The following is a 25,425-nucleotide window of genomic DNA, read 5'->3' as shown; positions in this document are numbered from 1 at the left end:
TTAACACCTAAACATAGTGTGTTCTTATACAATTAGAGATTTACTATATAGTAAACTGTCTTTACCCTGAAACTTGCTGGTATACCACACATTCTGGATTATTAGATAGGTACAGGGAAATGCTGTTGAAAGTCATGAACACGAATCAGAGGCTGATTCTGGATTAAAATCTAGAGTGAGGCTGAATAAAGTGATCAGACACATGCAGAATAAACAAAACTGTAATCCAATGACTCGCAGGGGATGTCTTCTGTGATTTAGAGTCATTCACTTTACTTCTCTACCCCTATGATTACTTCTGATAACTAAACCGTTTGCTGCCCAGAAATCTTTGGCCCCTCTTACAGCCTATTCCCACCTTCTATAGCAACACAAATTCAGACTCCAGACCAGACCTATGACTAAATCCAGACACCAAACCCATAGATAAATTTAGAAACACCCCAAAATTAATTAGTCCCCAGACCAGACCCTCAAATTAATTCAGACTTCAGACCAGAGGCCTAAATTAATGCAGACCTTAGACTAAACTCCTAAATTACTTCCTACTTAAGATCAGACCCAGGGCCGGCCTTAGTTTGCATGGCGCCCTGTATGGGATTCTCTATTTCTTCCCTCCACAAACCAAAAATTAACCACATATATTATAGACATTCACAAACTGAACCATATATACTGCACATACATAGAGGGAAATATTTAGACCATCAGGCAAATATATACAGACATTCTGGAATATATACATACAAAAAGGTAAAAATATACGCATACATACATATACTGTATATACAAACACACACAGAGGCAGATAAATTCACCGACCGGAACATATACAAATACATAAAAGGCACATGTATACAAGCACAAAGACATGTTCACATAGTAAATTCACATATTTACTACATTATCTGCATTGTGTATATGTGGCCTGCAGTCCTATGTAACACCACAGATAACACACAGTAATAACTCTCTGATTACATATAATGTAGTAGTGTTACCTGCAGTCCTATGCAACACCACAGATAACATAGTGATAACTCTGAGCACAGATAATGTAGTAGATTTTATCTGCAGTCCTATGTAACACCACAGAACACACTAACTATACCTACACATATATAAACACACACACACACACACACACACACACACAGAGGCATACATATATAGACACTAACATAGAGGCATATGCACACAAACACAGACACGTAGACACTATTACCATCTCTCCTTGCTGACAGGCTTACAAATTTCTTGCAGGACGGGTTAATTCAAGCTCCCAACCAGCCCCCTACATCGATTCAGATCCCAGACCAGACCCCTATATTAATTCAGACACCAGACCTGACCCCTTAAATAATTAGACCCTAAGTTAGACCCAGTGGCGTAGCTGGCAGGGGTGCGGTGGTTCTCGGCCCACTGAGATGATGGGACCAGCCGAGATGGTGGGCCCGCTGCTCCACCGCCCCCCCCCCCCCACCACCATGACTGGTGCGGCCACGCTGTATTATTATTCAAGCTAGCAGACGTGTCGCATGCTAGGCACGTCTGCTAGAACACGCACGCCGCTGACGCTGTACGTCAGGAGCAGAAGAAGCCTGTGTGTGAGGAGAGGGTGAGTAAGCACCCCTCCCTGATGAAGTTATATAGTTAGGGTTTATATACAGGGATAATGGCTGGTATATACAGGGATGATGGGGGTTAATACAAGGATAATGGCTAGACAACCCAGACGAGCACAGACGGGTTCGTTCAGATAAAGGCATAATGAGGAAGGTTTCTGCCAGACAAATTAATAGGATTAGGAGAGCAGCTGCTAAAATGCCATTGCAAAACAGCAAACTGCCTCTGGAGTCCCGCGAACTTCAAGGTTTAGGATCCTCCAGAGGTTTGCAGGTGTGCATAAAGCTATTATTCGGCCACCCCTAAACAATGCTCACAAGCAGAAACGGTTGCAGTGGGCTCAGAAATACATGAAGACTCATTTTCAAACCGTGTTGTTTACTGATGAGTGCCGTGCAACCCTGGATGGTCCAGATGGATGGAGTAGTGGATGGTTGGTGATTGGCCACCATGTCCCAACAAGGCTGCAACGTCAGCAAGGAGGTGGCGGAGTCATGTTTTGGGCTGGAATCATGGGGAGAGAGCGGGTAGGCCCCTTTAGGGTCCCTGACGATGTGAAAATGACCTCTGCAAAGTACGTAGAGTTTATGACTGACCACTTTCTTCCGTGGTACAAAAAGAAGAATCGTGCCTTCCGTAGCAAAATTATCTTCATACATGACAATGCACCATCTCATGCTGCAAAGAATACCTCTGTGTCATTGGCTGCTATGGCCATAAAAGGAAAGAAACTCATGGTGTGGCCCCCATGTTCCCCTGACCTCAACCCTATTGAGAACCTTTGGAGCATCCTCAAGCAAAATATCTATGAGGGTGGGAGGCAGTTCACATCAAAACAGAAGCTCTGGGAGGCTATTCTGACATCCTGCAAAGATATTCAAGCAGAAACTGTCCAAATACTCACAAATTCAATGGATGCAAGAATTGTGAAGGTGATATCAAAGAAGGGGTCCTATGTTAACATGTAACTTGGCTTGTTAAGGTTTTTTTGGATTGAAAGAGCTTTTGCTTTCTGTAAATATGACCTCCTGATGCTGCAAATTCAACAAATTACCATTTTACTTCTCTTTACAACCTTTAAAATGTTTTGATCTCTGTTGTGCATAATAATGTGAAACAGTGCACTTTGAGTTTTTTTACTTCTAAAAAAAAAATCTGTTATCATTAGGAGATTTATTCAATAAAATTCGCATTATACTCCAACGGTTGATGGCTTGAAGATTATACTGACTGTCATTTGCATCGACTATTTAGGAAAATCAGCGAAAAATAACATTTGCATAATAATTTGGAATGCGGTGTAAAAGTCAATGGGCAGCAGCCCCCCCCCCCCTCCAAAAAAAAAACAACAACCACCATTCCATCTGAGCCAAAAGGTAACAAGGAGTAGACATGTAATAAAGCTCTTAAGGCTGCGTAAACCTTTGAAGACTAAGGCTGGGTTCACACAGAGTTTTTTGCAGGCGGAAAATCCGTTTGGAAGTTTGAGGCAGATTTTCCTCTGCCTGCACGCCGGCCATTGAGCGCCGCGGGCATAAAACGCAGCGAAATTCGCTTTCTCTGTCTCCCATTGATGTCAATGGGAGGTCAGAGGCGTAATCGCGCAAAGCTAGGGCATGTCCCTTCGTTCTCCCGCGAGAAGCTTTTACCGCCCGCGGGAGAAAACCGCCCCCGCCTCCCATTGAAATCAATGGGAGGCATTTTCGGCCGTTTTATGCAGAGCGGTTTCCGCGTCAAAATACTCTGTGTGAACATACCCTTACATTGTTTTATATAAAAATAAATTTAAAAAATAGAGCATTTACTTTTTAATTGGCTTTTATTAAAAAAAAAATAATTTTGTAACTTTTTGAGACACAACTTCTATGTATCTTGCACTCAAACCCAAATCCGTTAGGTCAGCGGGACTGACGGCTGCGGTGACAGCGGGTCCTTCGTGTTTCTGACACTCAGGATCCACCTGTTATCGATCACATCTAATTTATGTGATCGATATTAGATGGATTGTGTGTGACAGGACCCCCACCGATCTAATATTAACCCACTCGTACCTGGAAATTTCACTTTCTGGGGGACAAACAGCCAATATGGCAACGAAGAACGGGGTAAGGCATTATTCACACAACCGTTTTCGGTCCGTGATATAAGGACCGCATGTCGGCCGCATTTCCCCGACCGAACACAGTTGAGGGAGCCGGGCGCCTAGCATCATAGTTATGTGTGACCCTAGGTGTCCCAGCCTCCCCGCGGAAATACGGTTCCCGTACTTACCCTTAAATTTAGAGGCGGAAAACCCATCTTAACCTAGTCCTGCTTACACAGCTGGACAAGGCCTGTCAATTCCATAGATAGTCACATGACTTACAATAACACCGGAACCGTCTGTAAAATTAAAGTCATTTTTTTTTTTATTACATTCATGGCAATTTAGATGCAAACTTGTTTTCTGGTACAACGAGACGGGCGTTTTGTCTACGAGTATAATACAGAGTTTTAGTTATAAGTGTGATGTTTTACATATATATTTGACCTTTTCAAGGAATATCAAAGGTTTAAATATTACAACTAAGACGACATATGTACATTTTATGGCTGTATATTACAAGACATTTCTGAAACGGTGAATTCACTTTTACAAGGCAAAAATTTGAATAACATTTTTAAAAAACCTCTAAGAATTTATAGATTTATTCCATTTAAATAAATTTGAAATTGTGAAATTAAATTTTTCATGGGATTGTTGGGTTTGGAGAATCCCCATTAGCATTGCGGGTGCCTCCTCAAGAATAGATGAGGACTCCCCCCTGTCAATAAGGAGACGTTAAATCCAATATGCGCCTGAGGTCCACCAGCGCTTCGAGCCAGCGTGTGATGTTGGTCTCTAATAGAGGGGACGATGACAACATTATAGAGGTTATCAGCGTCACAGGTTGTGTTTAGTATTGCAGCTCAGTTCCATTCACTTCAAAAGGAGCTGCAATACCAGATACAACCCATGGACAGGTGTGGCGCTGTTTCTGGAAAAAAACAGTCACGTTTTTCTAATCCTGGACAACCCCTTTAACATGTTTGAATAGGACTGCCGGATCAGACTACATGGGGATTGTTTGTAGTCTGCAACCATGAAGACACATAGATCTGCATAGATGCTGTATACACATAACGGTAAGAGATTTTTAATCAAGACTATTTGCAAAGTAGCTTTATTTGTTATTTTAGATGCATTTAGACAAATATAAAAATGGCGCAAAATTGGACATACCCTGCAAGTTATTTTATAAAAAGTTTATATTGGTCTCGATAGTCACCACTTTGTAAACTGAAACAAATTTCAGTCAATCAATTCAGTAAAAAATAAAGAATTTCCCGACACAACAGACACCCAGTAATTATTGGGCACCTCTGTTACCAGGAAAAGAAGACCCGTCCAAAAAAATGGATGCCAGTTCATGCAATGGGTTACATTAATATTTGTATTTAAAGTGGTACAAAATAAAAACAATTCAGAAAAAATATATTTGCGTTTCTCGTAGAAGTGAATCCACCAGGAACACGAAGCTAATGGCGGAATAAATAAAATACACACTACATTGTAACCGTATACTCAGGCGTCAAAGATTTTTTTTTTTTTTTATAATTTCCTGTACATTTTTTTTTTCTTTTGGGGGGGTGGGGGGTTATTTCATGTTGGGGAATATAGAGGCAAAAACATGAGATGACGTTGAATTTAAACAAAAGTAAAAACATTCAGAGAAAAAGAAATCTTATTTGTACCAGATTGTACCGGTCTCGTAACAGCCCCAGACAAAGATACGATATATACACCACGTCTTCCCCAGTCACATTCCTGCCTCAAGTGCTCAAAGGGTTAACGGTTACGGTTCATTTTTTTTAATTTCATTTTCATCTACAGTCAATGAGTTTTTGGGTTTGCCAAGAGTTTCCCACCACTGCAACTTATCGCACACCCCCAAAGATATTAAAGGGGTCTTCCGGGAATACATATTGACGTCTTCTCCTTAGGTAAAGCCACCAATGTGTGATCGGTGGCGGTCCAATCATTGATCGCCAGAACAAAGTGCCGCGATGCTTCAGGATCACAGGGGTCAGGCCCCCACTGATCACACATATCCTAAGCCTAAGGACAGGACATCAATGTGGATCTTATGAACCAAAAAACAATCTATGTTTTGGGTGGAGTTACCTTTTTGCTCTAGATATGGCTCATTCCCAATCTTTAGCGGGGGAGGCGTGTTCTGGAAAGTGCAATATGCAAATGCCTTACGGAGCAAAGCTTCTTCTTATTTTAGGAAAACATAGATTGAGTACACCCAAATCTACGTAACCTTTCTCTGCCCTCGGATCAGTGCCAATTTGGTCTTGAGCTTCATTCTCTGCACTTTCTCTCTCAGGCCTTCCTCTCAGTATACAGATACCATACCACTTGTAACGCCTGCGGTCGCTGACTGCTGGCATTCCCCACTTACCGACCGCAAGCTTCTCAGGACTTGCCGCCGTCTCCTCCTCCAGAGACGCCGGCACACACTGCTCTCCCCTCCTGTGGTTACTCCTAGGGTGCACCGGCAACTTAGTCCCTGTCCAATCCCTACACACCCGGGACATTAAAAAGTACTCTGCCCACTTCCACCATGCCTGAGCAATGTTGTGTCTTCCCTATCCGATTTGTCCTGCAAATGGTTCCTTAGCTGTATCCTGTTTCCCGAATCCAGTGTCTGTGTTTAGTTCTAGCGCCTAAGTCGAGTGTCCTAGACGACTTCATCATCTGTGTCTGTTGCCCGTGCCAGTGTCCGAGACAACTTAATCATCTGTGTCCGGTGCCCGTGCCAAACCGAGACGACTTCACCATGTGTCCGGTGCCAGTGCCAAACCGAGACGACTTCACCATGTGTCCGGTGCCCGAGAAAACTTTACCATCTGTGTCCAGTGCCCGTGCCAAGCTGATTGTTAGCCAACTCCAATGTCCGAGACGGCTGCACTACTTTAGTCCGGTGTTGCAGCCACACTTCATTATCCTGCACGGGCCTTCTTCCCCATGACTGCCTGGCATATACCCACTTGTGACCTACCAGGTACTTTAGCATTAGTGACTCTCTCAGACTCTGTTGAATAGCAGCTGCTTCGTTACAGCGGAGTCACCCAAGTGGGTCCACATACCTGCAAGTTACCACTTACAATCTTTTTTGTCTTTCCCCACAGTCACCCTCTTGTTTTGATCCTGAACCATCAAAAATCCTGAAGCAGCAAAAATTCTTGTGCACTTTTCTCAAGCTCCAAGTTGCAAAGTGAGAAAAAACGACGCCAAACCTGTGCAGCATGTAGAGGCAGTCTATTGTATAGCAGATAGAAGAACTTCATGTGATTACTGAAGCGCATGTACTAAAGTGATGGTCACCCAGACATGAAATCATGTGGTTACTAAGAAACTTAAATTAGCTGAAAGAAGGGACATAAACCAATTCTGGAAGGTATCAATTTCCAGTCAATCTATGGGTTTGCAGTGGAGAATTCAAGGTATGTGCCCCTTCGAATATCTTTTTACAAGTCAATGAGACATGTCAGAAAATATTATCGCTGAGGGTCCATGAGCCAAGATTCCCACCGATTTCTAGAATAACGGAGCGCTGTGCTCCTTAGTGACTAAAGAGGTTTCCAAATCTCCAAGTAACCGGGCAGTCAACGGGTCTGTAGTTCCCCGTATCTCTTTCAGGAAAAATTAGGTTCTCCAAGTATATTGGGAAGGTTTAGAGGGTTTTCTGCCCAAGGACTATTGAATACCTTTTAATAAGTATTTATGATACAACAGATTAGAATGTTGAAACTTTATTGTAAAATAAATTAATCTCATCAAAGCAAATTCTACCCTCTCCAACCAAAAACAGAACGAAAAAACAGAAAGCCACATCTACCATGACATCACCATCCAGTCATCACTCTCAACCACACATTTGTCTGGGGCTGTAACTTTGGTAACTCCAGCGGGGGCCACATTTTCGGAATCCCTAGGCTACACTGATATCGTCATTACTTAAATAATTTTCACATTGGGAGAACAGTAGGCAGCCTATGGCCCACCGAACCCTAGCGTGCCACAGGCTACCTGAATCACGGAGGATTGACCAGGGGCACGGAAAATAAAAAACACGATACAGCCGATATATTTTTGGTTTTAGATTAGAACCCTACGATCTACAAAATAAGAAAAAAAAACAAAAAGACAATAAACAAAAACAAAAAAAGAACAAAGCCTCTTCCCCCCTAACATTACATACAAAATTCAAGTGCAATTTAAAATATTAATTATACTACACACTTTGCTCTCTTGCCATAATACTCGTTTGCAGGTAGTTTCTTAAACCAACTGGAAAAACAAGAAAGCGACGACTTCTCGTGACTTAAAGAAGTTAAAAAAAAAAAGTTCTTAAGCCAACAAAAGGGGTGATGAATGCATAATTCTTACTCTGTGAAGACCCCAATACTGTCCATGAGGTGCCACTGCAGGGGCCCGGGAACCTTTCGTGCTAGATAGGAACGGATACGTCCTGTATGTAACGGAACAGTCACCATATACACGTTGTGGAGAGAATATCTTGACTATTGGAAATGACGTCAGTGCAAAAGGAGGGCAGATACTTTTAATGACGGTGTTTGGTAGCAACGTCAATGGTATCCATTCTCCGTTATGATAATGTCATTGAAGAGGACGGTATGTAAGCCGGGACAATGAGGTCCCAAATGTGATTAAAAAAAATACCTAAAATATCAAGATACAATGAGGATACTGTGATATGGAGTTCGGAGAATCTTGAATTCTAGCCAAAAGATTGCACTTGCTCACTGAGCCACCCGGCTTCCTGTGTGGAGGCGGATAATCCCGGTGGTCTATGGAAAGGTTTCGTGTCACTGTACACAGCAGCTTACCTACTTTTCGAGAAGAACTTGATATTGCAGCTTTGAAATGAAGGTGCCGGGTGTGGCAGGAGAAGGTTTCTAGAGACGTGACGATTTTGTACCTTGGTTATATCAGAAAGCTGAAAAAGAAGATCACTCGGAGTGGCGTCCATCAAATAATTTTTCAAATAAGCCCTTTTTTTTTTTTTTTTTTTAAATCTTTCGAATAAATGGGAAGATTAAGACTTTAAAATAAGTCTTTTATGCAGAATTGTTACTACTGCAAAGAGAGATGAAGTATTTAGAAGAATATGGATTAAAACCAAATTAAAAAAAAATTAAAAAACAAAAACACTAATTAAAAAATAAAAGCTATTTATAAGGCCGTAAAAATCTGGAAACTTTTGAGCGGAGTAGTTTAATAAAGGATCTTGGAAACATCTCCTTAGATTCCTGTGCTGTGTATTTGAAATAATTTTGGGGATGTGCTAAGACGTCAAAGAGAGCCTTGATCAACTTCTTGTCCTGCAGAACCCAAAGACAAAAACAGAATTATTTCAGTGTGACCGTGTCAGGGCCGAGACATCCATTCATTTATCGTCTATAATCACTGGTTCCTTCATTTCAATCCGTAAACCTAAGTCGTCTATTGATGTCTATGGACGTTCCTATCGTCTGGCCACTAAAAAAAGTCATCATGGGACCATCAGCAGCGAGTTCAGGAAATTGATATATTATGATGGTTTGTCCACCGATCAGTTTTCTGCAGTCAAGTCCCGATGTTCAAAAAGTGTTTTCAGATATAGATAGATAGATAGATAGATAGATAGATAGATAGATAGATAGATAGATAGATAGATAGATAGATAGATAGATAGATAGATAGATAGACAGATAGATAGATAGATAGATAGATAGATAGATAGATAGACAGATAGACAGATAGATAGATAGATAGATAGATAGATAGATAGATATGAGATAGATATGAGATAGATATGAGATAGATAGATAGATAGATAGATAGATAGATAGATAGATAGATAGATAGATAGATAGATAGATAGATAGATAGATAGATAGATAGATAGATAGAGATAGATATGAGATAGATAGATAGATATGAGATAGATAGATAGATATGAGATAGATAGATAGATATGAGATAGATAGATAGATATGAGATAGATAGATAGATAGATAGATAGATAGATAGATAGATAGATAGATAGATAGACAGATAGATAGATAGAGATAGATATGAGATAGATAGATAGATAGATATGAGATAGATAGATAGATAGATATGAGATAGATAGATAGATATGAGATAGATAGATAGATAGATAGATAGATAGATATGAGATACATAGATAGATATGAGATACATAGATAGATATGAGATAGATAGATAGATATGAGATAGATAGATAGATAGATAGATAGATAGATAGATAGATAGATAGATAGATAGATAGATAGATAGATCTATGGGATCTTTGTCAAGTAAATAAATATATTATGCTCACAAACTTTGTGGGTGTTTTGTGAAGTTTCACTTTAACCCTTTACCTGCCAAGGACGTATCGCCTACGTCCCGGCAGGAGGGAACTTCAGTAGCAAAGGACATATCTGATACATTCTTTCTACTAGCAGCTCTAACTCAGGCTTGGTCGCAGCTAGAGATGTGATCTCAGTCTTGTTTGAAAGCTAAGATTCTGGGCTTTCAAACAAATCCTGGATCGCAGCTCTTACCTGAGTTAGAGCAGATTGAAGCATTTATTTTCAGCTTTCACTTAATCCTGTGCGGAGGAGGTTGGCAGTGAGGGACGTTCTGGCAACAAGAGAGAGAGGAGGAGAAGCTGTCATCCTCCTCCTATCCCTGTATGGCTGTAGATGACCCCAGGGGGAGGGGTAACAAACTTTTCTTCGTGTTATCACCCACTTATCAATCAGAAAACATACCTATTTTTTAGGAAAGGAGTGAGAAGAAGACGAATAGCTCATCTAAGTCACCGCTCTGCGCCTAATCAGACCATTTATTGGCTCCATGACCCAGAAATTTCCCAGCGTCCATATTGCAGCCTCAAATAAGTCGCACCACATACAAACATCAATAAACTTTGTACATTTTACACTGTCCCTATCCTGTCCTTGACCGTTATTTAGCGAAAAATTTGACATTTATTTATTTTTAGGTCTTATTTGAACATGTCAAAAAAGTTGGAAAATTAGCCTGGCTACCAAGGGCAAACGTCTCTAAACCCAAAAGAGTTTAGTAACATTGTTAGCAAAGGCATACAGAACATGGATTATATCTAAATTGACCCTAAATATTTTTATTTTGATAGACCTGGATCTGGTCCTGGTCAAAGACCATGACGTGATCAGAAAAAATACTTACCTAGGAGAGTCCTCCTCACAGGGCAGAATCTGCAGGGCAAGTTTTAGGGGTCGATATACTGGATAATCGTTCAGGGTCCCCTGTTTCCTAGGGAACCCCAGGAGAAAACTAAAACCATCCAGTAACATTTAGCAGTGTATGATGGTATTATTTAGGAATTGAAATGCGTGGGAACTATTTGTCAGGGCTTGTGCACACATAGCGGAATTGCTGATGGAAAATACGCATAATACAGTAGCAGCAAAGTGGGTGAGATTTAACAAATCTCATCCACACGCTGCTTAAAAATTCAGACCTGAAATTGACTTGCGGTATTTTTCGTACCACAGCATGTCAATTCCTGCTGCGGAAAGTGGACAGAATTGCTGCGTTTTTCAGAGGAGACGTCACCATCTCCCAACATTGAGAAAAACGCTGCAAAATACGCACCATTTTCTGCAGCGGAATGTCTGCTACCTTCAACGGAATTGCTGCAGAAACATTCTGCTGCATTCCGTTACGTATGGACAAGCCCCGATGTGGGCTCTTTAAAGGTGTATGTTTTGGATGATGTATATTAATTAGGCGCTATATGGCATAATTAAATGGGCTGAAATTATGAGAAAAACTGTTAAGTGGTTCCAACCCCATTTGCTATAAAATCTGTGTGCCAGGGGAAGGCCAAAACGCCACCCTGGCTTGGCAAGGGCATTTAGAAACAGGGCCAAAGTGGCAAACGAACTCTTTGCTCAGGGTGCTTCCCCCTAGGCGAGCAGGTCCCTTCTCCCATTAATTTATGTGTGTGGAAAGAATGGCACCTAGATTGGTCAATGTCTTACACACCCCCCGTCATGTATTACCCACACAACATAATACGATGTGATCTGATAGAGGGCTGATCTTTCAGTGTACTTAATGGGGACCCTTGCCCTCTGATTCTTCCTTTGATTACCAAAACTTGATCCTGTAGTCAAATTTAAAACAAAAAAAATCTGATTACGTACTTTCAAAATTTCTTGATGGTTCTCTGAAGCGTATAATCTTCCATCACGGACAATATCTTCTATTAATTGTTGGTAATCCTCTGTGAAATAAAGAGCAGATGGAATAACCATAATTAGATACGGTTTATCATTTAGAGCGGATCTGAAATTGGGACCATCCATCTGTAATGGGACATTTATGATGCCAAGTTCCACATTTGCTTCCGTACCCGGGGGATCTGGATCATCAGACCGATTGCCTTTGTCTCTCGAACACTCATTGAAATTAGTTCTCAGCATCGGAGTGCTTCTTAATGATTGCCGAATAGCTGATCTTATACTCAACTAAAGGATCAAATTATAGGATCATTTTAGTATCCAAATATGCGGCAGAGCCGAGTTTTATCATTTGTCACCACTCATGTTATCTGTGTTTTTGCATAGGACTGCAGGTAAACCTACTGCGTTAGTTTAAAGGGCTGTATCATTGTGTAATGAAATGTTATACAATTTTCTATAACATTAAGAGCCTGTTCACACCTGCGTTGGTATTTCCGTTGTTCTGCTCCGACAGAGAAGAACAACAACGGAAATACCGGAAGCGCCATTTCCGTTGTACCATGGACGCCACCGGCAGCCGACGGAACCCATTGATTTTAAAGAGTTTCCGTGATTTTGTTTCTGGAATTTTCGGCTTGATCTGCGACAGAGATGTGAACAGGCCCTAAGACATCTGTTTGTTGTAACTAATTCTTTCATTCGGAGGCTAAAATCCTGTACAGGCCTAGTCCTGCTCACATAGCTGAAGGTTTGTAGTAATGAGAGAGCGAGAGAATGAGAGAGAGCGAGAGAATGAGAGAGCGCGAGAGAATGAGAGAGCGCGAGAGAATGAGAGAGCGCGAGAGAATGAGAGCGAGCGAGAGAATGAGAGCGAGCGAGAGAATGAGAGCGAGCGAGAGAATGAGAGCGAGCGAGAGAATGAGAGCGAGCGAAAGAATGAGAGCGAGCGAAAGAATGAGAGAGAGCGAGGGAATGAGAGCGAGCGAAAGAATGAGAGCGAGCGAAAGAATGAGAGAGAGCGAGGGAATGAGAGCGAGCGAAAGAATGAGAGCGAGCGAAAGAATGAGAGCGAGCGAGAGAATGAGAGCAGACGAGCGAATGAGAGTGAGAAAATGAGAGCGAGAGAATAAGAGTGAGCGAGAAACGCGTAAGAGAGCGAGATGTGTGCTGCTGCGTTTAGCCCACAAATGATTGTCAAGGCTGATGCACTGTAACAAATCCTCAGCTGTGGTCAGGACTGGTTATTTAGTTATATAAAATCGGAAAACCGACTTTAACCCAATGTTTTATCATGACACATAATGCTATTAAGAGACCAACTGATTATAGGCCAGAGAGGAGTTTGGAGGTTTAGCTACTGGGAGCCCCCATGACCAGTGATTGTTGGCGAGGGTACTCCATGTGAACGTATAACAGGAAGATTAGGGGAGGGGAGCTTCATACGGGAACCCCTATATTTTCTAAGTATGCATATAATACATTAAACGGGCACATGATCGGTATTAAATGTTAGGTTGTAAACTGTTCACCGACCCCCCATCCCTATAATGGGGGATGCCCGTCCCCTTGTTCCTCCGCCTATGGACGACAGGGGTAGGTAGGAATCGTACGGAGTGATGGATGAGCATACGCACTGCCCAGTCCATACAAGTCTATGGGAGATATGGAAAATCGCCAATCACACGCATTCTAGTTACTGCTGCAGGGTGAAGGATCTGACCATAATCTAGATAGATGATAAGAAAACCATGACATGTCTGTATGTTCATCAAATAATACTATGCGATATGTAAAAAGATCATACCGTCATATGTGACGTAAGGCACTTGAAATCCTTTCCCACTGTTTCCCTCATTAGACTTGAACTGGATCCATAGTTTGCGTGACCGTGACGTGAACGCTATAGGTCGCTCGTATGTCTGGCATGTCTCATAAGTGGTGATGGACGTTGGAGAAGCTGGAAAAATAGTTATATAAATCATATGGTCACTTTATCACAAGTCTTTTCTGATATCTGAGGTATTCAGGTTGTGATTGGACTAGACTATGATGATTGTGTTGTTATAAATGCATTTAGCCCCATCTAGAGGCTGTTACCAGGAACTGAATTCTGAGGACCGGCCTTTTACCGCATTATCATTTCTTATTGGTAAGCCACAGAATCTTCAATAACATGGTGCGACTGGTGTGTCCCCCTTAAGCGCCTCAGCCACAATGTGTGCCCTCTCTTACGCGCCTCAGCCCCAATGTGCGCCTCAGCCCCAATGTGTGCCCCTTCTTACGCGCCTCAGCCACAATGTGTGCCCTCTCTTACGCGCCTCAGCCACAATGTGTGCCCTCTCTTACGCGTCTCAGCCACAATGCTTGCCCTCTCTTACGTCTCAGCCACAATGTGTGCCCTCTCTTACGTGTCTCAGCCACAATGTGTGCCCTCTCTTACGTGTCTCAGCCACAATGTGTGCCCTCTCTTACGTCTCAGCCACAATGTGTGCCCTCTTACGCGCCTCAGCCACAATGTGTGCCCTCTCTTACGTGCCTCAGCCACAATGTGTGCCCTCTCTTACGCGTCTCAGCCACAATGTGTGCCCTCTCTTACGTGCCTCAGCCACAATGTGTGCCCTCTCTTACGCGCCTCAGCCCCAATGTGCGCCTCAGCCCCAATGTGTGCCCCTTCTTACGCGCCTCAGCCACAATGTGTGCCCTCTCTTACGCGTTTCAGCCACAATGTGTGCCCTCTCTTACGTGCCTCAGCCACAATGTGTGCCCTCTCTTTAATAACCTCAGCCACGTGTGCCCTTTCTTACACGTCTCAGCCACAATGTGCCCTCTCTAACGCGTCTCAGCGACAATGTGTGCCCTCTCGTAAGCGTCTCAACCACAATGTGTGCCCTCCTTTACGTGCCTCAGCCACAATGTGTGCCCTCCTTTACATGCCCCAGTCACAAGATGTCAAGTTGTTACATGCCAATGGGCACCCTTAAAATCCTGATGTTTACAACTCTCTCTAAGCTGCTAGTGTTGAGGATTGTGACTTTCCAAATGGTGGTGAACAGTCGACCCCATTAAATCTTTGGCTGTTTCAAAAAATGGTACCATTTCACTTTCCAGTATGTTTTTGGAGTGTGGGAGCAAAGCTACATATCTGGAGGAAACCCACATAACACGGGTCGGAGATACTAGGACTATCTACACTGCTATTTAAAATGACATGCAACTTCTATTATACCCCATTGGGCATGCTGTGTGAGATTATAGTACAAAGATCACCTGATCACCAGGGGATCGCTACCCGAGCAGGATAAAAGTGGGATTACATAGTGCCCATTGAGATCAACGAGCAACCACAGAAAACAAGCTTGTGCCAAGTCCGCCAGAGAAGCAGTTGATCTTTGCAGCAATTCTCCACTCTGGATGGGGGTCCATAAACCCTAATTTGGCATACAGATAGAGGTAGTCCGTGATGGAAAACCTCTAAGCCTCCGCGTAAATGTTAACCAAAAATGTCAATGGTGTAATAAATAATTACCACTTTTTCTCATGACTAACACATCCCCGCACTCATCTTCAATTGGTAGAAAGATCTCTGGGACCACGATCAATATTCTTCTTTTTTGAGGGGGGTTTATGTTCCAGATGCACTCTACGTGGGCCGGATAATCTCCAGGGTAGTTGGGAGATTCAATATAACCTGTGTAATCTCCTAATTCCCCTCCGCAGTGCTGGTCTGTGGAGAAACCGTACAATGGTATAGACTTTTATGCAGTTATTGTGATAAGTAACGATTTAAAAGGTGAATGGACCAAACAAGGCTGAGCACGAGTCCGTGAAATGCAGTAAAATCCCACTAATTCGGCTTCTAGTGGTCTCGAACCCTGATAATCCAGCATGCTATAAAAATAATCCCCATGCTGGATTAGCGTGTTAATCACCAGATAACCCGGCAATGGTAAGGGGGTCCTGGGACAGCAGGTCCTCAGTACAAAGACCACCATACGATCTTCTGATGGGGTCTACACGAATACTGTAAACCCATATATATCGGTGATGACAAACCCATGGCGTGTGCAGTCCATAGCAGTGGTGTAAGCGCCGGCATACATATGTATATATACACATTCTACATCGGAGGAGCTTATGGAGGCCTATATACTAGGGACTGCCACCTCAGAGGACCCAACAGTATGTATATGTGTACTTATATGATAATATGCTAATGTAAAAAATTGGGATAATCCAATACCTCAACGATTTAGAGGATTTTGGATTATAAAAGTTTAACTGAATTTTAAAGAATCAAGACACATGGCAGTAAGGGACAAATAAAAGCCTCAATGCCTTTCTCTACCCACAGATTAGTAATAAGTAGTTAGAGACCGAAGTAAGACAGGCTGACTTTGAGACAGACTGGTTGCTATGGAACCACTTCCTGACAACCCTATATAAAGTATAGAGCTGTTAGGCAACATATCCATAGCAACCAGTCTACATCTTCCAGATCACTTCTTGTTGATTTCCGGATCGCACAGTGACGGGGGTTGGCATCCCGGCAACCATCAAGGTCTTCTCCAGACAATACAACTTACTTTTGCAATGTGTCACATTTGTAGAGCCATCAAAGTCAGTGCTGGTGTTCCCTGGGCAGGTTATACAGAAATTCTGCCCAAACTCTGGCTGATAAGTTCCATTCGGGCATCTGATACATCTGTGGGTTGAGGAATTGTAGAAATGTCCGGGAGAGCAGTGAACTAAAAGGAAAAGAACGGAGTGATCTACAGATTACCATGGAAAATATAGCATACTGCATTTAAGGGGTCCGCCAACTCAATAAAATGGTGCCCTAGGGGCAAGTTATGGGACAGGATGACACCATGCCCTGAATAGAAACCACATCACCCACCTTTTGTCTCACAGTCCTGGAAAGACACCGCACTTTCATACTTTGTGATCAGTCCTCCTCCACATGGAAAGCAGAGTGTGCGGCCTGGATCTGGCTGGTAAGTGCCCAGTGGGCAAGGTTTGCATGGTTTGAACCCGTCAGCAGAGTAATGTCCTGGGACACACTGTCCTAGAAGAGTGGAATAATGGTTAATGAGATTAGCCAATAGGATATAATCTAAGGATAACGGGCGGCTGTAGACAGTGTTATCTGTAGGTGGACCTGCCATCACTTACCTCCACACTCAGACAGATTTCTTGCTCCAGGAATGCCCATGCCATCGTTACTGGGACATGGCTCACATGCCAGCTGGCCTTCCAAGTCTTGGTATGTTCCCGGCAGACAGGGGACACAGTGATTGTTCTCTCCATTATAGTACGTGCCCGCACCACATGTGACTAAAAAAAGAGACACACGCTGTTACTTATAATATGGTCATTCTATACGGGTGGGGGTCTTTGATATGTGCAAACTATTAGGACATATGGACGTTGAGGGGGGGGGGAGTCATCTGAATGGCCACCAACTAATAAAGCTTTTCCCCATGCAGAAGTAATGTCTGGATTGCGGTGCCTTCCTCAGTTATAGCCGGGGTCTCGGGGGCCACAGAGATCAGCTGATCATCGTGGTGGCTCCAATATTAATGGGGTTGTCTGTTACGAGAGAGGAGAGATAGAGAGAGATAGGGGAAGCCTTGTTACTATTGCGGTGGTGCTGTATGTTAACTGGGGGTGTAATATGGAAGTATGTGAAAGGGGGCGCCATAGTGCAAGATCACGCAGGGTGTAAGCTGGCCCTGGGAAAATGCAGAGGTGTACATATAGTTACTGGTGTGCCCAATTCATAAGAATTGTATATTTCACATTACAAAACACAAGCACAATGAGTCATGTGATAAGTGACATCACAGGTCTCCATAGAGTTATATTTTACACCAGTGACATCACTATAGAACACGATGTATATCTATATTTAGCCATACCGCATTTTCCGTCCTGCTGGACCTGCCCTGTACTGCACGTCTCCTGGTTGTCGGTGCCCTTAGCGGACTTCTGAGCGACTTCATATTCTATGCCTGAGAAATGGATGTAAAACTGTTGCTTGTTGATGGACTTTCTCAGAGCCTTAATGGCGGCTTGAAGCTTCTGTTCCATCCTCTTCCGCACACAGTCGGCATTACAGGAGTCTAAGAAAAATAAAACAATTCATCTACAGAAAAAGTTCAGCAACTTTGTAAATATATTGAATCACTTATGCTGCACTGAAATTCATATATAGTCTATATTAGGCCGGGTTCACACGTAGAGTAAAACAGTAGCAGCAAAGTCGATGATATTTGAACAAAAAACCGCCGAAAAACTGTTAATAAATTGACCTGTGGTGCGGTTTTTGACTCCGCAGCATGTCAATGTATGCTGCGGAAGCACTGATTTTCTTGCGCGGGTTTTTTCCCATTGAATAAAATGGGGAAGCAAAACTCGCAACAAAAAGCAGATGTTGCGATTTTCGTTGTGGAAAAGCTGCGATTCCGCTGCAAAAATCACAACTCAAAAAGTCTATACTTCCCCAGATCTCTCTGCTCCTGCGTCCAGCCCGGCCTCCAAGGGTGATATTTCACCCCATTTGTCTGCTGCTGCCGCATGGGATGAAACGTCACCCCAAGAGGCTAGGCTGCAGGACGTCATAGAGACGTGTTGCCAAGGGCTACGGGTAAGTATAGAGTTTTTTTCTATTTACGTGCTGTTTTCCGCAGCTGTCATTCCGGTCGGGAAACTGCACCACGATTTGGTGCAGTTTTTATGCCGGAATTACCTGCGGGCTCCGTGGCGGATACGCTGTGTACTTTAACGCAGCGTATCTGCCGTGTGTCACCATACCCTTATAGTCCAGAACTGCATTCACAAGTATGCAGCCTTCAGAGCTGAAACCTTTGGTTATTCTGCTGACTTCGTGGTCTGCACAGATTTTGTTATAATAATCTGCTTTGGGAAATGCAGCTCGGCTGTGCTATAGGGTTGTGCGGACAACAAGCCACTGCCATGAGAGGACTATACAGGCATCCGACTGAAAAGGCCATCTGGGAGGAGCATTGTGAGGAGATTCTGGTCGGACTCAGCCAACAGCTTTGCTTTTCTCACATGCTCCTCCCGAATGTCCTTTTCAGCTGGATGAAGGTCTAGTTTTACGGCCTCCAGCGGCAGTGATCCTTCAGATAAAACAATAGCATATTATACCAGGTGTCACCTAATAAAGAAGTGATCGTAATACGCCTGTAAATGTATCTGGATGTTCTCTGATATTCTAAATAAAGTAGTGATCGAGGGGCAGAGATTTCTCTGGACTTCCTATCAGACACCCCTTTAAAAGACACTACAGTCAGCCTCTCCCCAGCCTGAAATGGCTGATGACAGAAGACAATAGAGAGATGTTAAGTCCATTGTCCCTTTAACGGCTATGTACGGCTTTGAAATCGTTTTTGTTTTATAAAAATGTCTATCAGTGTAATTGGTGCAACTTTCAAAATACTTTTTACCTTTTGAGATACAGCTGCTTTGAATCCTGTATACAGAGCAGCTGTATCTTGTGTTGAAACCTGAATCTGTCAGGTCAGCGGGACTGACGGGTTCAGTGTCAGCGGGTCCTGCGTGTCTTTGCTCACACGTCCACCTGTAATCGATCACATCTAAGTTATGAACTTATATGTGATCCGTAACAGCTCGATCCTGCGTGTCCCGCTGACACTGAACCCGTCAGTCCAGCTGACCTGACAGATTCAGGTTTCAACACAAGATACAGCAGCTCTGTATACAGTATTCAAAGCAGCTGTATCTCAAAAATAATTTTTAATAAAAATGTCTTTTGAAAGTTGTACCAAACACAAAAATAACTATTTCAAAGGTGTACATAGCCTTTAATACTTCTACGCTCAATGGCTGACAATGATGAGAGTCATAGTATTACAGCGGATTAGTTAAAGCTCGCTTACCTGAAAGCTCGTCCCTTTTCACCTCCAGCTCAAATTCCGCAATGATATGAGAGACTTCTTTGGATGGAGATTTGCGGCCTCTCCTTTTTTTCTTCGAGGAGTCGCACTTCAGGTTGACATAAGTAACATGGCAGTTGTCTGTAATTGGAGAGACGCAAGATGAGTAACAACATTGTTGGATTAGTATCGGTTACACCTTGGGGATGATTCTGAAACTTGTCCATAGCAACCAACCTGACAACAGGTAGCATCTCCTACGAAGGTTATACAATATAGACTGCCTCACTTTTTGCTATGGGTCACGCTGCTGCTTTCAAACATTGAGTAACTCACCCATCATTGACTGCTTAGAAGAGTCCCTTGTTTTGTCTTTACTTCGTGGACGTAGATGGCATTTGGCATCTTTAATTTTGAACCGGGCTTTCTGGGTTATAGGAGGTCCTATGAGATCTATCACAGGTATAAAAAAGGAAAAAAACAAAATCAGACAAACATTTACTTGTCTCTAACCGGACGCTCCTGGGCCCCAAAGAAAAATCTATAACGACCCCAATTTACCATGAGCCAGTTATAATACCGGTGGCTCTTCATGTGGCATTTTGGCCCCCTCCAGGTTCAGATGAGACTGTAACCTTTTTACCCCATATTTTTACGGGACAGTCCCGTGAACCGGACTGTAAAAGGAGGCGGGTTTTATGCGAATTTATTTAAAATTTAATGCTTGTGGGCGTTTCCGGGTGGGGCCTAAAATGCCCAGAGATTTAGTTTTAGATATTGGTAAGTATAAGAAAGCTCATGGTAAAACGGTCATTGTTGGCATGTTCTATCAATAGCAAAGTGATATTAAAATGATTGAGTCTCCTACCTGAGCACGTTGGCATTGTTGAGTTGCGTCTCAGGACTGCCTTGCTTTGCTGTAAGGGTACGCCGCAGCTCAGCGAATAACTGTTCTCAGACTCTAGGAAAAGAAAATAACATTAGTATGGTAATGAGGGCATTATAGATGTAGGCCATACCTTATTATTAAAGATATTACAGGAACCAATGAAATAAAATAAAACAACAAATGAAGCAATTTTGTACATATTCTTGATTAAAAACTATAATGCTTTGTGTCTACAGCCCCTATCCAGACCTATGTATTTCCATGGTTACAGACTACAAATAAACCCTGTGTAGTCTGATCCTGCCTCCGAAGTCATAACTTAACTGAATCAATGTAAAGGGACAGAAGGGAGTTGTTTGCAAAGTTTCAGGTCTGAAGTCTGCAGAATTGTGAATGCAGCTCTGGAGTATCAAACAGTTTGTAACTCAAGATCAGTACAAGATAAGTAATGCAATGTATTTACTAAGTGACTCAACATTTAGTATAGATTAGAAAGAAGAAGAGTAGGTGTCTCTCCTGGATTACGCAGAGCCTATTGGTCGTTTAGTAATGGAAGTAGCAAACGGCGCTTGGTCCTGCTGCCTGCACAGTAGAGTGTACATACTTGACCCTGCACAGTGTACGCACCTGCTACTGTGCAGGCAGTAGGGACAAATTACTGCCAATATCCCTTTGCCAACAATGACGGCATACAGGGCAAAAGGGGTACTGTGGCTGTCGCTAGTCTGGGGGGCACTGTGTCATACGGTTATGGGGGCACTGTGTCATACTGTTATGGGGGCACTGTGTAAGGCATGGTTATATGTTTAAGGGCATTTGGTAGGAGGAGTTTTATTGTGGGGGGAGTGTCCTTATTGTAATGGGCGGGGAATAAGTCTGGACATTTGTGGCGCACAATTATCTCCCAGGAGTAATTTCTCCAAAGTAGGCAAATATGGTGAACTGTGAAATGGTGTTTAAAGAGCGGACCATCAATTTGGGGGTGGGTTTCGGGATGCCTGGGCTTTTATTGTAGACAGTGCAGTAGTTGAGGACTCCTGCCTCACAGCCAGAGATGGGATTGGCCACCATGTAATACTTCATTTCTGCTGCAAGAGAAATGCCCGTCCCCAGCAAAATCAGCAGTTTGTTGGGGTTTCCGGGAACCGCGGTTGCTGATCGTCGCGGTGGCGGCTTCAATATAAAAGATTTAAAGCTTTATGTTCCTTTTATTAAACACCTTGTCCGATCTACAAACCTGGTACAAAAAGAGTGTTCGACGGGCAGGACAAGAAGCAGCCATCTATTCCTGCTGATTTACTACAGATGAGTTGAGCTTTTTGGGTCGGTTTGTAGCTGGGGACGCATTTTGCCGTCTCTAGGAAAAAGAGAAAACAATAAGACGCAACTGATTAAGATACATTATAAGTGAATTAGTTCAAGACCCCAGAAGCTGGCGATGCACAATACAGAGTAAAGGCGCCAATGGGTATCAGAAATATAACCAAAAATGAAGAAGACAAATGACCTCACCAATACAGTCCCTCTTATTCCAATGCAGCTTCTTCCAAGGGGGACAGGAGCAGTCATAGCTTCCCAGAGTGTTTATACAGCCTGCGTCACAGCTGCCGTTACTTAAGCTGCATTCATCGATGTCTAAAAAGGAAGGAAACCGGAAATTAAATTACACAAAACCCAAAATACACAGTAAGGCCCTGTTCACACCGTTTTTTTTTTTTGCAGGTAGAAAAATCTGCCTCAAAATTCCTTCAGGAATTTTTTTGCAGATTTTGACCTGCCTGCACTCTCTTTGCCGCATCTTTCGCAGAGTTTTTTTGCCCACGGTCTTTGAGCGCTGCAGACAAACAATGTCACGGAAACCGCGTTCTCTGCCTCCCATTGTTGTCAATGGGAGGTCAGTGACGGAAACGCCTGAAAAAAGGGCATGACGCTTATTTTTCCCGCGAGTGTTTTTTTTTCCAGCTGGTGGAAAAATACGCCACCCTCTTCCATTGAAATTAATGGTAGGCATTTTTGGACGTTTTTTGGCACGGTTTCCACGTCCAAAAAATTGCCATAAAAAACTCTGTGTGAACAGGGTCTTAGGATACAACACTAAAAGGACATGTCAACATTTCAATAGCATTTTACAGTTTACCTATAAAATTTACATAAATAGTTTAATAACATTGTAAATACATTTTATTACTTATCTTGTAAAGATCCGGAGTGAAATACTGTATTATACTCCAGAGCTGCATTCGCAATTTTGCTGGTTGTTACTGGAAAGAGTCAACAAGCTTGTCGACAGACACAGCCCTAACAGTTAAAGTGTAGCTAAACGTTTGACAAACTTCTGACATAGTGACATGTCGGAAGTTTGGATTGGTGGGGGTCCGAGCACTGAGACCCCCACCAATTGCTAGAACGAAGCAGCTGATGTACTCGTGTGAGCGCTCAGCCGCTTCGTGTCTGTTTGGCTTTTTCCGGAAAGCCGATGTAGCGGAGGACGGGCTCATAGGCTTTGTATTGAGTCCGTACACCGATACATTGCAGTATTACATAGATTTGCAGAAGATTTGTTCATTTTTCTCCTTGTAGGCACCGCTTAGTCTATACGCAGGCAGTTTTACTTCAGGTTGCCTAGCAACCACATCTTTCTATCTGGGTGACCACTACCGGAGAACATGTAGCAACATGATCTGAGGTGGTCACAGGAAGTTCTATGTATTGTACAGGAGACTGCATCATCGTGCTACACAGACATTTATGTATTAACCATTACCTCTCCTCCAGGGTGTAAGTGGGGAAAAGGGTAGGAACGAGTAAGATTGTAAAATTTGCGCCATTTAGGTACTGAGAAGGCGGCTTTGGAAAGACCTGGTGACCAATTTAAAACTGAAGTCTACAACCTTATACAGTTCAAAGCCATTCATACTTTTCTCGTGAGTAATGCCATAAAATAGCGGCTGGCTGGTGACCCTAAAATACTGATCAGATTTCTAAAGACCAGTTCTTGCCTGTCGTCAGCAAACAATTGTCAAGTTGAACCTGTCGCTCAGATAAATGTCCGATTTTTTTTTTTGCTTATTGTTTAGTCTGCTGCTAAAATGAGGCCAGCACATGCCATATACCACGTGAGCCAGGCCAAGGATTTAATACTGTGTATATAAGGCCGTCTTCTTGGGACTTGTTTAGTCTGTCAAATTTCTATTTCAGATGTTCCTTGCCCAAAACTTGTCACTGACGGCTTATAAATAAGAACTGCAAGTGCAACGGCCACCTCAACCTTCAGACATGGTCCTCTATGAGAGAGCAGTGTGGCCCTATAAACAATACTAATGGTCTACTTTTTCTATTTGCAACGTTGTGTGTATATATATATATATATATACACATACATACATACATACATACACACACACATACATACACATACATACACACACACATACATACACATACATACATACGCACACACATATACTAGTCCTTCTCAATGAATTAGAATATCAAAAAGTAAATTTATTTCAGTAATTCAATTAAAAAAGTGAAACCCACATATTCTATAGATTCTATTGACTTAGTGAGGGCTCCGACTCTGCATGAATTACTGCATCAATGCGGCGTGGCATGGAGGTGATGAGCCTGTGGCACTGCTGAGGTGTTATCAATGTGGCGTGGCATGGAGGCGATCAGCCTGTGGCCCCTTCTGAGGTGTTATCAATGCGGCGTGGCATGGAGGCGATCAGCCTGTGGCCCCTTCTGAGGTGTTATCAATGCGGCGTGGCATGGAGGTGATCAGCCTGTGGCACTGCTGAGGTGTTATCAATGTGGCGTGGCATGGAGGTGATCAGTCTGTGGCACTGCTGAGGTGTTATTAATGCGGCATGGCATGGAGGCGATCAGCCTGTGGCACTGCTGAGGTGTTATCAATGTGGCGTGGCAGGGAGGTTATCAGCCTGTGGCACTGCTGAGGTGTTATCAATGTGGCGTGGCATGGAGGTGATCAGTCTGTGGCCCCTTCTGAGGTGTTATCAATGCGGCGTGGCATGGAGGCGATCAGCCTGTGGCCCCTTCTGAGGTGTTATCAATGCGGCGTGGCATGGAGGTGATCAGCCTGTGGCACTGCTGAGGTGTTATCAATGTGGCGTGGCATGGAGGTGATCAGTCTGTGGCACTGCTGAGGTGTTATTAATGCGGCATGGCATGGAGGCGATCAGCCTGTGGCACTGCTGAGGTGTTATCAATGCGGCGTGGCATGGAGGTGATCAGCCTGTGGCACTGCTGAGGTGTTATGGATGCGGCGTGGCATGGGGGTGATCAGCCTGTGGCGCTGCTGAGGTGTTATGGAAGCCCAGGTTGCTTTGATATCGGCCTTCAGCTCGTCTGCATTGTTGGGTCTGGTGTCTCATCTTCCTCTTGACAATACCCGGTAGATTCTCTATGGGGTTTAGGTCGGGCGGGTTTTCTGGCCAATCAAGCGCAGTGATACTGGGTTTATTATACCAGGTATTGGTACTTTTGGCAGTGTGGGCAGGTGCCAAGTCCTGCTGGAAAATGAAATCAGCATCTCCATAAAGCTTGTCAGCAGAGGGAAGCATGAAGTGCTGGGAAATGTCCTGCTAGACGCTGCGCTGACTCTGGACTTGATATAACACAGTGACCAACACCAGC

At 43.2% G+C, this 25,425-nt stretch overlaps 1 protein-coding gene across 1 annotated transcript in view; it reads right to left on the bottom strand.

Annotated features, from left to right (window-relative positions):
• Positions 1-4,032: 4,032 nt before the first annotated feature.
• The window catches only part of SCUBE1 (signal peptide, CUB domain and EGF like domain containing 1), a 205,700-nt gene continuing 184,307 nt past the window's right edge, over positions 4,033-25,425 (bottom strand). Inside the window, exons 11-23 of the mRNA XM_075855615.1 lie at positions 22,282-22,404; positions 22,007-22,126; positions 20,749-20,841; positions 20,217-20,333; positions 19,884-20,021; positions 17,880-18,083; positions 17,134-17,295; positions 16,859-17,026; positions 16,545-16,706; positions 15,488-15,685; positions 13,766-13,918; positions 11,923-12,002; positions 4,033-9,060 (exon numbers count right to left, since the gene is read on the bottom strand). Coding sequence (XP_075711730.1) covers positions 8,908-9,060; positions 11,923-12,002; positions 13,766-13,918; positions 15,488-15,685; positions 16,545-16,706; positions 16,859-17,026; positions 17,134-17,295; positions 17,880-18,083; positions 19,884-20,021; positions 20,217-20,333; positions 20,749-20,841; positions 22,007-22,126; positions 22,282-22,404 — 1,871 coding nt within the window. The 3' untranslated portion in view covers positions 4,033-8,907. The remainder of the gene's footprint in view (positions 9,061-11,922; positions 12,003-13,765; positions 13,919-15,487; positions 15,686-16,544; positions 16,707-16,858; positions 17,027-17,133; positions 17,296-17,879; positions 18,084-19,883; positions 20,022-20,216; positions 20,334-20,748; positions 20,842-22,006; positions 22,127-22,281; positions 22,405-25,425) is intronic.

This window comes from Rhinoderma darwinii, chromosome 3 (assembly GCF_050947455.1).
Source record: "Rhinoderma darwinii isolate aRhiDar2 chromosome 3, aRhiDar2.hap1, whole genome shotgun sequence".
NCBI lineage: Eukaryota > Metazoa > Chordata > Amphibia > Anura > Rhinodermatidae > Rhinoderma > Rhinoderma darwinii.
This window is presented reverse-complemented; position numbering and strand designations above follow the sequence as displayed.